Source organism: Peromyscus maniculatus, chromosome 1 (assembly GCF_049852395.1).
Source record: "Peromyscus maniculatus bairdii isolate BWxNUB_F1_BW_parent chromosome 1, HU_Pman_BW_mat_3.1, whole genome shotgun sequence".
NCBI classification, from domain to species: domain Eukaryota; kingdom Metazoa; phylum Chordata; class Mammalia; order Rodentia; family Cricetidae; genus Peromyscus; species Peromyscus maniculatus.
The window spans coordinates 154,670,180-154,685,287 of NC_134852.1; the positions used below are offsets into that span (position 1 = coordinate 154,670,180).

Consider the following 15,108-nt stretch of genomic DNA (forward strand, 5'->3'; position numbering starts at 1 on the left):
CTTCATTGCCATTTAAAGAGTCAAATGGTGCACCCCATGATGCACCACGGCCTGGCTGGCCTGCACATTGCAAACCCCATGCACAGTGGGGATGGTGTGTCTCATTATAGAGGGAGATGTCACAGTGCAGGGGCATGCTGGGCTCCATCTTTCCAGAGCTCCAGGAAGTCATCCCCTGGGGAAGCAGTGCAGGCCCCCAGGTCCAGCGAGTGTTTGCTCTCGTGTGCAAGGCAGCACTGCTTTGGGGGAGGGGGGCCTGCTTGCCATTCAGTGACACAGGTGGATAATTCTCACAGCATCCTCGCTCTAGTCAACCAGCCTCCATTAGAGTTCTGGGAATCATTTCTGAAGCTTGCTGTGCTCGCTGCATGAAAGGTGGATAGTGTGTGTGTGTGTGTGTGTGTGTGTGTGTGTGTGTGTGTGTGTGTGTGTGTGTATGCAAGCGAATGCTGTAGATGCCAGGACTTAGCTGGCTTTGCAGTTTGGAAATGCCACATGCTTTTCTTCTGTGTGACCATGTGACAGGTCAGCAGAGGAGGTGTAGAGGGGCTGTTGGGTCTGGGCTTCCTCCTTGTTCCTGCTAGGCTGTTCTCACACACCTGCCTGACCTCTCCCTGGCTCCCAGATTAAACCCAGCATGAAATGTCACAGGGGCTTGGTTATTGGACTCGCTACCACACAAGGAGGCGGCCAACCAAGCTTGTTTATCCCCGATTCACAGGAAGGTGCGCCTGTGGGTTTGCAGTGGCTTTGCATAAACCCCTGGGAGAGAGGATTAGCACTTTTGCACACTCCTCTGATCCTTTTCTGCAGGACTTTATAGCTGAGTCTGGCCTAGGACCTGATTGGTGAGCACAGTGTGGATGGGAAAGAACATGGAAGACCATGCAAACACATGCCTGATGGGCCCAGGGTTGCATTCCCAAATCAGAGGAGGTAGGAGAATGCAGAAAATGAGTGTCAAATGGCAAATCAGTTTTAAAGTGTGACCTTGACCACAGTTTTAAAGTATAACCGAACCACATATCTTTATTTGCTGGGCTTATTCAGGCTTGGAGGGGCTCACCTCCTTTGTCACACCCAGAGGACTGTCCACTGTCCACTCATCCAGCCTGCTTAGAAGGCAGAGGTGGGTGCTCTCCTGGGGCTCAGCAGGTTTCCTGTGCTCTGCTTTGAGGCCTGTTGCCTGTGATTCTTTCCTGGACTGTGTTCCCACACCCTCCTGCCTGTAATTGAGGACGGCCGGAGGTGTGATGTCAGACGGGCCTCGTGTCATCCCCAAGTCTGCTGGGTCCAGTTTGAGTAGTGGATGGGTGGGTGCAAGGCCTGTCCTGGTGTAGCTCCGACCCCTCCCAGCAGCTTGCAGGCACTCACACTGAAACTGCTGCATACATGCCTTGATGGCTATTCTCGGATTATTGTCCCTCATTATCTGTCCACAGATGGCACCGTGAATCATAACCGAAGGAATTAAAATGTGAGGTGCCAGTATGTAGTTGCTAAGGGATTGGGAGGGGTACATACAGTCTGCTGACATACACCCGCAGATCTGGGAACGGCTGGTCTGTGCGCTGGAGATGAGAGTCTCAGCCGCAGTTAAGTGTCCCCAGGAGACCAAGCACTGGGTTTTAAAGCAGCCTTCAGCGTTTGGATCAGCCCATCAGGTCTCATGGATGGGCTTTTCAAGTGGGCAGATAGTACCCAGGAAGTGCCATGGAAAGCTGGTAGCTGAGACCAGGAGGTATCTCTAGACCCTGACATAGACTCCTGAAAGTCTTTAAAAAACAACAACAACAAAACCCTACCAAAATGTAGTTCTTATGTAGTGCTTTCTGGGTAGGGCATCTTGGAAGTGAGAGGCACACTGCTTAGGAGGTGCCTGCAGCTGTCAGTCACTAAGCTGAGGTCTTTCCCTACACCCAAGCCTCCTGTGCTTGCTTTCAAGGCAGGTGCAGTACCAAAAGGCTTAGCTGTAGAAAGTCCCTGGCTGCTTTCTTCTGCTCTCCAGAAAGGCTCTGGGAAGGGAGGTGGCTGTGGGTGGGTGCGTGGCGTCCCTTCGTCCCTGCACAGGAAGCTGTGACTAAACGTTCTCCTGGCAGGAGACAGGTTGTGTCTAAGAGACAAGGGAGCCTGGGAGGATTGGCCTCAAAATGCTTGGATTCCCGGCCACACAGCTGGGCTGACCCTAGGGCAGCAACAGGTGTGGAATGAAGACCCCTAGAGATGTTGCAGAGCCACTGTGTGAGGCTGGGGTCTGTGTCCTGTTCCCAGCAACCCCCAACCTAAACCCCAACCTTATAGTGTCCCGTGCCTGTTCTACAGTGTCAATGGCTCCATCAAAACGTAATTAAGAGTGCTAACTGCCCATGTGACTGCTGAGGACATTTGTTGGTGCCCAGGGCTTGCCTTCTTGCAGTATGGTACATGTTGCCTAAGCAGGTAGACAACAGTTGGAGCAGAGTAGTGTCCCTAGATGGAAATTAAGGGACATAGAACCAAATGGAAGGGGGACTTGAACTGTGAACACAGCTGAGCTGTGGTCAGGCTTTTAACCCAAATGGCTTGATGCATGTGGCCAGTGGTCAACATCAGGTATGCACTGGCCTTGTTTTGTGTCAACTTGACCCAAGATAGAGTCATCAGAGGAAGGAGCCTCAGTTGAGGAAATACCTCCTTGAGATGCAGCTGTAAGGCATTTTCTCATTTAGTGGTCAATGGGAGAGGACCCAGTCCAGGGTGGGTGGTGCCATCTCTAGGCTGCTGGTCCTATGTTCTATAAGAAGGTGGACTGAGCAAGCCAGGGGAAGCAAGCCAGTAAGCAGCACCCCTCCATAGCCTCTGCATTGGCTCCTGCCTCCAGGATCCTGCCCTGTTTGAGTTCCTGTTCTGACTTCCTTTGGTGATGAACTGCAATGCTGAAGTATAAGCTGAATAAACCCTTCCCTCCCTGGCGATATCAGCGGTCCCTACCCATGGGTGAAAGAACTCAGGCGGCTGCTCTTGGGATTGTTCTAGCAAAGTAAACACCTTTTGATTTAAAAAAAAAAATCTTTTTAGGTGTCAAAATTAAATTCTCAGTTATTTAATTGTATGGTGTTTACATCACATACAGTCCATGTGTTTTAGGGTAGGTGGGCCCTGGGGATCCGAGTGTCTTCAGAGCAGACCAACTCACAGCCACAGGAGAAAGGAGGAAAGGGGTGGGTACAGCTCCTTTCCCTAAGGAAGTAGTGTTGAATGGGACCTGCATGCTCAGGGTGCTTCAGATCACCTCTAGCTGACCTATGATACCTGTCAGTATGTAAATGATAGGGAAATTGAGTGTTTAGGGAAGGTGCATATGCGTGCTCATCCACAGATACATTTTCTTCTGAATTTTATCTTTGTTTATTGATGTGTAGTGTGTGTGTGTGTGTGTGTGTGTGTGTGTGTGCGCGCGCGCGCGCGCGCGCGTGCGCGCGCGCACGTGTTTATGGGTTTGGGTATGTGGTCAGGATCTGTCTCTTAGTTCCCTAAAATGGCCTATCAGAGTAACCATCATAGCCCAGGGTGGGCTCCATCTCCTCAGTCCTGTCACGGTTGTCCCAGAGCGCACAGGACCTCTAGGTCATAAACACGAATTTTCAAGTCCCAGGACATTATTGCATAGACCCTACAGGCCTTAGCCTAGAGATGGGCAAAGACTCTTGTGGAGTTTGTCTGAGGTGGTCAGCAGTCTCTGAGTTTCCTGGTCCAGGTGCCACTCAACCTCCACACCAAGTAGCTCATGTTTAAACATCCTCACCCAGCTCCCAGCTCTTTGTATATCAGCTGTGTCCCGAGTGGCTGTCGGCGTCCGCAACGGAGGCTGCTGTGTCCATCAGGAGGACAAGAGATGAGATGTGGCTGCCTTGAGCTTCCCTCTTCCTCTCTACAGGAGCTTTTCCTCAGTCATGAGAAGGGAGGCAGGGACCTCAAAGCCATCTGCTGGCCGCGGTACATTCTCCTAAGCTGGAGCAGGGTGGAGTACACAGTGGCTTTCCTCTGTGTTCTGGCTATGGGTCTAGGAGGAGGCTGCTGAGTGAGCAGTGAGGAGGGGAGCCACAGTGGCCTAACTTGAGCAAGCTCAGATCCACAGTGCAAAGTGAATGCCTTTTCCTACACAGTAGGGAGCCAGTGACCTCAGCAGTAGATCCAGAGAATAAGGAGGCAAGGCCCAGGGTGACATTCTCCATTCTTTACATCTTTGTTGCTGCAAAAAATACTTTGTTTCCCCTCTCAAGCCATGGCCAGGCTTGTTAGCTGTGTTTTGTGGAGCTCTGCATTCTCTCCTACTGGACACACGGGGCAGGAGGGACATTACCCAAGAGATTTACTGGCCTATGAACCACACACATTAAACTCTTGTAGCTATTGGAGGCTGAAGTCCAAAGACAGAGTGTGGCTTTGATAAGCACACTTCTCGAGGGCAGTCCCAATAGACACATTAGTCTGGCACAAAGCAAGTTCATAGTGACCCCAGTGAGGAAACAGGCAGGTACCCTGTTGTGGGCTGGAGTGGCAGCTAACACATCTGTAGGGCTCTGAGAGGATAGCTCCAGCTGCTGCAGTGTCTCCACCCCTGCCTGGCAACACACCTGGCTCCTGCGCATTCAGCAAGGCCTCCTGCACAGGACCCACACAAGCCTCAGGCACTGTCCATGGTGCCCTGATTCCACCCACTGCCTCGTCCTTGAGTCTTTGGTTCTAGGGCTGATGGGGTATGCTGTACCAGAGACATCAAAATGAGCGGGACCCTATTGCCTCTCAAACACTAAACTCTTCTGATGGGGTGGGCACAGGACCCAGAAGGTGAAGGGATTCCTTGAAACCATAACAATGAGAAAATGGAAGTAAGCATCAGTCATGAGGGAGAGAGTTGGGACTTTCAAGGGCTGCTTCTGGAGGCCATCTATCTCCTTGGGTAAAGCACTGATGTGCTGCTCTGGGGATATAAGGAGGTCTCGGGGCTTGGCAGGGTGCAGGGCTTGGGGGAGGACCTGCCTGTGGTGTTTCTCTGAGCTCTATGGAACAGGCTGGGATGTCTACACGCTACCCGTGACAGCATTGCCATCCTCCCCAGGCGTGGTCTCAACCTCACCCACGAGGCTGAGTGTAGTCTTCTTCCTGTGAGCCCGACTCCTCGTAGGGTGTGATTGGCAGGTTACAGATCCTGAAGCTGTGCTTCAAAGAGCGTGAGACAAAATTAATGTTAAGTGTAAGTGTTTGAGGCGCCACAGGGAAGACGGTTGTCAGTTTCTGAGGTATGAAAACAGATGACACATCTCTGTAGCTAGTGGATCCAATGACATGGAGCTGTGCCTTCTCGGGTGATTCATTTCCTGGATGCTCTGCTGGCCAGGTGGCTCCATGGACAGGAGCCAGATAAATACCTTTTCCTGCCTCAGCCAGCAGGGGGTCCTGCTGGAGGAGGGGATGTCCCTGCTCACTGAGTGTCCTGAGTCCTCAGGGTTCCCAGAGCCTCTGCATACAGAGGGTAGAGCCCCCTGGGCTCTGGGGTTGGGCCTGATCTACCCTGGCTCTCCATGAAGGAGCCCCACTGACAGTCTCTTGGGAGGTGCCTGGAGTATCCGCAAAGGGTCCCCACCTACTGTGGACATCACAGGGGCCTCCTGCCAGGAAAAGACAAGATAGAGAGGGCTGATGACTGGGAGTGAGCAACAGCCTGCTGCTCTTACAGCCTGTCTTGTTAAATATGTGGGCAGTTGAATGTATTAGCACCTCCTTTGCCCTGCCCGTTAGGAGAGGATCTAGCCCTGATTAGAGGTTAGAGCCAATACCTTGCCTTTGGTGCTGTCTTAGTTTCTCTGTTGCTGTGATAAAAACATGATTAAAAAAAAAGAAAAAACAGCTTGGAGAGGAAGAGTTTATTTGGCTCACAGGTTAGCATACAGTTCATCCAGGACATCGAGGCAAGAGCTCAAGGCAGGAACCTGGAGGCAGGAACTGAAGCAGAGGCCATGGAAGAATTCTGCTTACAGACTTGCTCCCCATAGCTTCCTCAGCCCACTTTCTTATATAATTCAGGACCACCTACCCAGGGGTGGCATCACCCACCATGGGCGGGGCCCTCCCACATCAATCATTAGTCAAGAAACTGAACCACCACAGCTTGTCCACAGGCCAGTCTGACGGAGGCATTACCTTGGGTGAGGTTCCTCTTCTCAGATGACTCTAGCTTGTGCCAAGCTGACAAAAACTAACAGGCACAGGCGCTCTGTGATAGACAACAGGTCACCTGCTCCCACTGTCTTCTCCCTCTTCTGCTCAGCAGCTCAAATCGGTGTGTGGAACAAGTGCCTATGACATCTGTGCCTTGTCTGAGCTATTCTCACTGACAGACATGGCGGAGACCTTCTTTCACATCTGGCCCTACAGCCGCAGTGGGCTGTGGGGCTCTGTCTTTGGCTTTCCTCCCTCTTCAGACATCGTTGGGAAGCATGGGCAGGCCGTGATGGAGGGGGTTGGGTGGCCGCTGCTTCCTAGAGGTTCCCCAGAGAGAAACGTGCAAGCAATTCATAAATATTTACATCAACTTCATTTGCATAGCAGACATAATTACTTCACGCAGAACCTCGTGGAGGCCTCAGCCATGGTAGCTGAGGTGGCAGCATCTCCTCTGTCCCTGTAATCCCATGAGTCCTTTAGGCGGTGACATCCCAGCCATGTTCCGGCTGTTCCTTCCCGCAGGATGAATGGACTTCTCGTTCTGCCCACCAGGACAGGCTGCGAAGCTGCCACACCTCCCATTCTGGCCTTTTTTTCTGCCTGGTGGTCCCATCGTGTCCTTTGCATGTCACTGTGAGCATCGTGTCCTTTGCATGTCACTGCCATGCCCAGAAACTTCCTCAGCCTGCTACTCGGTTCCGTCACCTGCCAGGTCCACTTTTCACGGAGTGCCAGAATTCATTTCCAGTCAGCTGTGAGCTACTTTAGAGTGGGGGTGGGCTTCCCAAGCTCCCCTAGGGGGCCCCCTCCTCTCCAGCTGAGAGCACGCCTCTGTTGGCATCTTCATTAGTTCGGATTCACTGTTCAAAGTAATGGGTTTCGCTGTGGTGTTCTTACACATATACATGTTATGTCTTTGGTCTTCTTCACCCCATTCCTCGACCATGTTCCCTGAGTCACTTTCCCCTCCTCTTCCCAAACACTCCCACTTTCATGCCAAGTGTGTATCTATACATAGACATGCTAAGCCTGTATCTAAACATATATCTATATACACACATGTTTAAAGTATATGTAATACATAGTATACATATTGAATATGTGTTTATTTTGTATATTGTCTAGGTTCTACAGATAAGAGAAAATGAATTCCCTTAAAATTCATATTTCCAGTGCATACTGCAATTTTACAATACTTCCAATTTTACAACCTTTGCAGTCCATAACAGTTTCAAAGCCATCTACATCCCATTCTCTGTCCTAACATCTGTGTTCACTGGAGTTCTTGATGGGCAGAACCAACAAGAAAAACGTGCATGTGTGTGCACACACAGGTGCACACACCACACACACACACACACACACACACACACACACACACACACACACACACATGGAAAATGTCAATGAAATGTCTTTTCTGAGTTAGGGTCTCACTGCATAGTCCTGGCTGACCTTGAACTCACAGAGATCCACTTGTCTCTGCCTCCTTCCTGAGTGCTGGGGGTAAAAGCGTGCGTGACCACACCTGGCTTGTTCTGTCTGTTCTATCAAAAGGTCAGACAAAACAAAACTCCACTTAAAATAATCTAAAGAAACCACTTGGAAGAAACTCAAATTTCCCCAGGGTCAGCACTTCTTGAAATCAAAATACATGCCCAAGGTTACAGTCTCTGCTCAAAATTGCATTCTGCTCATCAGCTGTCCTGCTTTAAGTCAGCCAGTCCTGTAAAGAATGACAGGTGGAGCTCTAACCACCCAGTGTGGGACAGAAGACCCATTTGCATTAGGAATAAAATCCCAGGGGGCCCTTGCTTAAGAATAGCCTTCTGCAGAAGTAGAACTTTCTGCCTTGCTGAAATACTGTGTAGTCATTTTCTTGAGACCTGTCTTAGAGTTGCTGTTGCTGTGATGAAACACCATGACCAAAGCAACTTGGGGAGGAAAAGGTTTATTTGGCTTACACTTCCATATCACTGTTCATCATCAAAGGAAGTCAGGACAGCAACTCAAGCACGGCAGGAACCCGGAGGCAGGAGCTGATTCAGAGGCCATGGAGGGGTGCTATTTACTGGCTTGCTTTCCATGGCTTGCTCAGCCTTCTTTCTTATAGAACCCAGGATCACCAGCTTAGGGGTGGTGTAGCTTGAGTTTTTCTGCCTTGCCCACAGTCAGGACAAATCTTTGTCACCCGCCAGTCCCACAGCCACTCAGATCCAACCAAGTAAACACAGAGACTTATATTGCATACAAACTGTATGGCTGTGGCAGGCTTCTTGCTAACTGTTCTTATAGCTTAAATTAATCCATTTCCATAAATCTATACCTTGCCACGTGGCTGGTGGCTTACCGGCATCTTCACATGCTGCTGGTCATGGCGGCAGCTGGCATTGTCTCTCTGACTCAGCCTTCTGCTTCCCACAATTCTCCTCTCTCCTTGTCCCACCTACTTCCTGCCTGGCCACTGGCCAACCAGTGTTTTATTTATTGACCAATCAGAGCAATTTGACATGTAGACCGTCCCACAGCAGGGTGGCACTACTTACAATGGGCAGGGCCCTCCCCATCAATCACTAATTTAAAAAGTGCCTACAGCCAAGTCTTATGGAGACATTTTCTTAATTGAGGATCCCTCCTCTTTGGTGACTTTAGCTTGTGTCAAGTTGACATAAAACTATCCAGCATATTCCTAGACCCATTTCTTACACCCAGGCATATACATCTAGCATGCAAGTGAGTCTTCAACTGCAGAGAGATTCATTTGTACACAGAGATGGGGGAGAGAAGGAAGAAGGGAAGGGGGAGGGAAGGAGGGAGGGAGGGAGGGAGGGAGGGAGGGAGGGAGAGAGAGAGAGAGAGAGAGAGAGAGAGAGACTTTTACAGGCTCAGCTTCCAGTTTTACAGCTTTGAAATGGCGTGAATGCAACAGGCATTCAATACCAAGTGTCCTTTGAATTTGGGGATTTGATCTCTTTTTGGGTCTGTGACATGAGCTTACAGCTGGGCAGCAGCTTGAGCTCAGCTCCCATGCAGCCACAGGATCCCAAGGGTGAGCCTTGGCACTGCACTGTGCTACATGGCTGAGCAGATTAAACATACTCAGTTCCCTTCTGACCCACCATGTTTTCAGCTTGTGGTGGCTCCTCTTAAGTCAGCAGGCATCTTTAGGGGGTGTGTAAAAACAAACCTTTCTATGGAGCTGGTCATGCGATTATGGGGTGGGCAAGTGAAAAATCTGTAAGAAGAGGTCAATGCTGCAGCCTTGATGATTACTTCTTCCCAGGGAAACCGTGTCCACAGGGCCCCCGCATGTTGCTACCTGACGTCAGTTCAGGGTAGGTGTGTATGACTCAGCGTAGGTGTGCTGAACCTGCATCTCATGGTTCTGTTGTGTGTGTACTTATATGGGCTCCATCCCAGAGGCTCTAGAGCAGTATAGGCATTGGCTAAGGGGTCTCTGGCTTGGGCCTATTTGGGGATCCAGGGCCATCCACTGGATACGTGGTGTCACCTGCCTGGCTGCTCCTGAATGTCAGCTGGCAGGCAGCAGGATTACAGAGCTATGCTGGGATGATTTTTAGTCAGGCTCACTCTCTTTCCTTTCCCTTCCTTTCTTCACTCTCTCTATCTGTTTCTATCACAGTGTATACATAGCCCAGGCTGGCCTCAAACTCACTAAGTAGCCAAGGATGACCTTGAACTTCAGATCCTCCCACCTCCACCTCCTGGGCACTGGAATGATAGCCTGTTCTACCACGTCTGCTTTAGAAGGGGCTTGAGGTGGGGCTCAGGGAATCGCACGTGCTAGGCAGGCTCTCCATCTCTGAGCTGCATCCCCAGCACTCAGGCTGTGTGCATGTCTGGGGTGAAACATCTTGTGCTCCAGGAGCATTAAGAGCATTTAGAGGATGTCTCAGTAGGTTTCTATTGCTGTGAGGAGACACCATGACCATGACAACTCTTATAAAGAAAACATTTAATGGAGGTGGATCACTTACAGTTTCAGAGGTTCACTCCATTATCATGGTGGAGAGTATGGCAGCATGCAGGCAACAGGAAGTTGACTGTCTGTCATACTGAGGGAACCTTGAGCAAAAAAAGACCTCAAAGCCTGCCCCCACAGTGACACACTTCCTCCAACAAGGTCACACCTCCTACTAGTGCTCCGCCCTTTGGGGGCCATTTTTTTTTTCAAACCACCACAGAGGCCTCACTTTCTCCTCAGCTTGGAGGACTTGGGTCTAATCAGAAAGATGGGGCCATTAGTAGCTTTCATCGTTGCTGTTACAGTCTACCCGACAAAAGCACTGTGAGGAGGCGAGGCTGGGTTTTGGCTCACAGGTTCAGGATGCAGCCCATCATGACCGGGAGGGCGTGAGGCAGCTGGTCCCATTGCATCTGCAGTCAGGAAACACGGTGCTAGTGCTCAGTTCACTTTCTCTTGTTCAGCCAGGGATCCCAGCCTATGGGATGCTGCTGCCACATTCAGGGTGGGTCTTCCCACCTCAATTAACCCAGTCTAGAAACTCCCTGGGACATGCCCAGAGGCTTGTCTCCATGGTGGTTCTAGATTCTCCTTGTCAGGTTGACAATCATAATTAACCCTCACAAAAGAATTCCGGGGTGTGGGTGAGGTAGCATCCCAGCCTCCTGAGTATCTAGGACACAGTCCATAGTGGAAAGTTCACAGACTGAGCCCCTGGTGAACACCCTCCCCACCCCCACCAGTGCTGCAGATAGTCCCCATGCCTCTAGACAGACAGTTGCCCACATGCAAAGGCTGCAGTGGAACAAAAACTTCACGATGAAGCTGCTGAGTATTGGTGGGCAAGCATCCCTTGGCTTGGGCCTTTGTGATGGTTAGCTCTACTTGTCAACTTGACACAATCTAGAATCACCTGGGAAGAGAGGGATAATCTAGATCAGATTGACCTGTGGGTATTCTCTTGATTGTTAACTGATGTGGGAAGTCCTAGACTACTGTGGGCAGCACCATTCCCTACTCAGGGAGTCCTGAATAGTGTAAGAGCCAAGAAGTTGAGCTCAGTAGAGGCAAGCAAGTGTCCATGCATTTATTCTCCCCCCTGCTCCTGATTGTGGATTGATGCTCTAAATTCCTGTCTCAGTTTCCCCTCAGTAAGAGGCTGTGGAGAAAATATAAACAAGATGTATCGTCTTTTCTATCAAATAATCAAATAAGACAAAACTACATTTAAAAAAGTGTCAAGAAGCCACTTGGCAGAAATTCAAATTCTGCCATGGTTAGCATTTCTTGAAATCAAAATGTATGCTCAAGGCTTATTTCTCCCTAGAAACTGCGCTCCTATTAGCCAGTCAGGCAAGTACAAATGTGAGGCTGAGCTCTGGCCACTTGGTGAGGCACGGGATCCCTTTACATTAGGAATGAACATCTACTGGGACCCTGCTGCTGGCTTGCTTCAGTAGGTGCAGCTTTTGCCCAGCTGAAGTACTTTGGCTTCTGTGGTCATTTTCTTGAGACCCATTTCTTACAACTGTAGCCCAGACTTGTAAGCCAAATAAACTCTTTCTTCTCTAAGTGTCCGTCACAGCAATAGACACGGAATGAGGACAGCTTTTGATGACATAAGCACATAGAAACCCATGGCTGTGCAGCTGACATTGAATTCTGTGATTTTTCACTCTGCAGGTGGCAATAATAGCGGGGAACTTTGAACTCGCAGAGTACATCAAGAACCACAAGGAAACAGACATTGGTGAGTAGGCTGGGTGAGAAACCACAGCCATTGCCATCTGAGATCCTCCTGGGGCTGCTGCGGAGCCAGCTCTCTGCAAAACTTACCAGAGGCACCGGCACCCGCATGCTTTGGGTGTCCTCCCCTGATAGTGGGGAGGGCTGTGAAGACCTCAACGAGTACCACTCTCCGCTCTCCTGACAGTGCCTGCTACAGGGACATCTAAAGTGTCTAGGGCCTCAGGGGCAGGGATGTTTGAGTTCTGCTGGGGATTGGTCTAGGGTTCCCACCTGATTCAAATCTCTTGATTTTCCCCAAGATTGATTTAAAATGTATGCCTGTCATTATACATTTCTGCAGATGGTGAGGGTCTAGTGACATCAGCAGGTGGTACTGATCCTGGGGGAGATGGCGCATGTGGGGGAGGACTGGGGGTGTCTCTATATCCTTCTCTCAAGTTTGTCGTGAGCCCCAAACTGCTTTAAAAACCATTCTTTTTGAAAATCTACAGAAACAAGACAGAGACTCTGTCTGGGTACCAAGCAGGAGACACGAAGCGGGGGGTGCAGGTCGGAGATACATGGGGGAGCTGGCTTAGATGTGCTTATTGGAAGTTACACAGACTCATGTGTAGCTGACGGGTGGTGACTAAGGGGAGAGAAACGTGAGGTCCTCTCTCCCACCCTCCCATCACCTCTACTTGGTGTCCCCCTCCCCTTTCTAGTACCCCTTGTGCCAACCAGGAGGGCCATCTCTGGGGCTGCTCCCTCCTCTCACCGCCCTGCCATGGGCTGGGCCCAGTCTTGCACAGTGGATGAGCCAGCTGGCCTGCGTCCTCCAGCGCTGGGCTTCCACAGGACCTGCAGCGGGGAGCAGTCCCACTGGACCAGCAGTGGTGAGCCCTCGAAGGTGGAGTTGTCCCATGGAGAGGCTCTGGGATGGGGGCCTTGGGGCCTTGAGAGGAAGCAGATGGCATCTGCGTCTCGCTGCCTGTGCCCTCAACCTGCTTTGGGGGTCAGGGATGAGCGACACTGTGTCTTGCTTTCACGTCTTCACCATGTTGAATGTGTGTCTCACATGGAATGTGGCCGGGACCGGCCTTGCACTGGGGAGGTGGATCCTGATGTGCAGCCAGGCAACCGTCCCCCCCGCTCTGAGCATCAGCATTGTCAGAAGAGGGATATGTGTGGAGCTCAAACCAAGCGGAGTCCCAGGTTCACAAGCCGTTCCCTACGCTCGCCTGCCTCAGCCTCGTACCAGCAGCAAGCAAGTTGCTAGTGCCTCACCTGATAGAGATATCTTGTCCTGATCACATGTATACGTCTTCATCTAGGGCAGTGGTTCTCAACCTTTTGGGGGTCACATATCAGATATCCTGCATATCAGATATGTACAATACAGTTCTTAGCAGTAGCAAAGTTACAGTTATGAAATAGCAACAAAATAATTTTATGGTTGGGGGTCACCCCACACTGAGAACTGTATTTAGAGGTTGCAGCGTTAGGAAGGTTGGGAACCACTGACATACGGTGCCAAGTGAGTTCTCACCTGCAGAAACAGCTGCCCCGTCCACAGATCCTAGATTAATATTCAACAACTTCTTAGAGTTTACCATTTCAGAGGGAAATGGCTTCCCTTTGAGAGATGGCAGGCCTGGGAACTTCTCCCCAGAATGTCCCATGAGGCCAAAGTTAGTGCTGTTTCAGCCGTCTCACAGGTGGGGGTGCAACTGACACAGCTCTGCAGAGGCGGGAGGGAAAGAGTCATTGCTGGGGACTCACAAAAGGGGAGATGTGACTGCTCTCCAGAGCCCGAACAGGACCCCAGCTGGAGCCCGTGTGTCCTAAGATTACAGCCGGCTGCAGGCAGCTGGAGATGCAATCTGTCTCCTTCAGTGCACCAGAGATTGCGCTGCCCTTCAATGTCCACAGGGACCAGAAACACGAGGGGTCAGGGATGCCTGAGTCAGAGCTCGCCGTCACCAATATGGTCTTCCCTGACCACCCCTCCTGGAAAGACCTTGGCAGATTAGTGGGTCCAGAAGCTGCCCCTGACCAGGCTCTTTGGAAGGTGGGGGCCTCAGAGATTGATGGCTTCTGTGTTCCCTCCTTCACCCCAGGCTCTAGGGGAGGTATTAAAAGGACTCCGCCCCCTTAGTAGTCATGTGACTTAGAGCTCAGTAGCTGCTTGATGGGAAAAGATGTGACTTTTCAGAAGATCAACCTTTGGTGCATGTTGTCGCTTTGACTGTTACAATGCCCCTCCCCCCCCCCCCGAGTCCCGGTCATTTGTTCTAGATGGATTTTGATGTCCTGCCACCCCCAACTCCATCATGACAACAGATCTTTGGAGAGAGCTCGGGAGACACTCCTTCTCTCCTTAACGGACTCTGTTCTCCACTGACCTGCACGCGAGAGCTCTCGGTCTCCCCAGTCGGCATTGCACAGTGTATGTTCAGGATGGGATGTACTTGGGTTTTCGGAGAGCTTGTGTGGAATGCAGACACCCTGGCACCCTCTGGAGTCTGACCCCACAGGTGCAGGTGCCACTGAAATCACTGTGCTGAAATCCTCTGGAGGTTCTGAGGCTGGGCATCCACCTCTGTGTCTCAGGACCTGCCTGGGCATGAGCTCATTCAAACAGTAGGACTGGCCACACATCAGTTCCCAAGGATCACAAATGACCTTCTGAGAAGTTTAAAATAATGAGTTTATTCTGCTGATCTGGGATCAGAATCAGGCGCTGGCAGCTGGGTCCTTCTTAGAGGTTCCGGAAGGATTTGTTCCAGGAGCTTTCCACAGCTAGGTGCTGCTGGTGGTCTTTGGCCTCCATGGGTTTTCAACAAATGGTTGTAGTCTCTGGTCTGTGGTAACCTGACCTTCTCTGTAGTTATTGAGATTGCTAACATAGAATTACCATGGAAACAAACCTCTGGGTGTGTCTGTAAGATTCTGGATACAGGAAGATCCACCTTGAATGTGGGCAGCACCATTCCTTTCACTGGGGGGCCCAGACCGGATAAAAATGAGAAAACGATCTGAGCACCAGCATTCATTTCTCTCTGTTTCCTGACTGTGGATGCCATGTGACCAGCTGCTCATGCTCCTGACGCCATGTCTCCTGTGGGGCGTTTACCCACCACCCCCACAGCTTCCCAGAGTTTTCTTGAGTGCGATCAGCAGTAAAT

At 50.7% G+C, this 15,108-nt stretch overlaps 1 protein-coding gene across 3 annotated transcripts in view; it reads left to right on the forward strand.

Moving 5' to 3' along the window:
• Positions 1-15,108, forward strand: part of Shank2 (SH3 and multiple ankyrin repeat domains 2) — a 470,619-nt gene that overhangs the window by 148,948 nt on the left and 306,563 nt on the right. For 2 of the 3 annotated variants that reach the window (XM_076555924.1, XM_076555928.1), the window contains exon 11: positions 11,876-11,942. In XM_076555924.1, the coding sequence (XP_076412039.1) occupies positions 11,876-11,942 (67 nt within the window). Of the gene's footprint in view, positions 1-11,875; positions 11,943-12,645; positions 12,817-15,108 lie in introns of all 3 variants that reach the window. The other variant, XM_076555951.1, reaches the window with a different exon arrangement.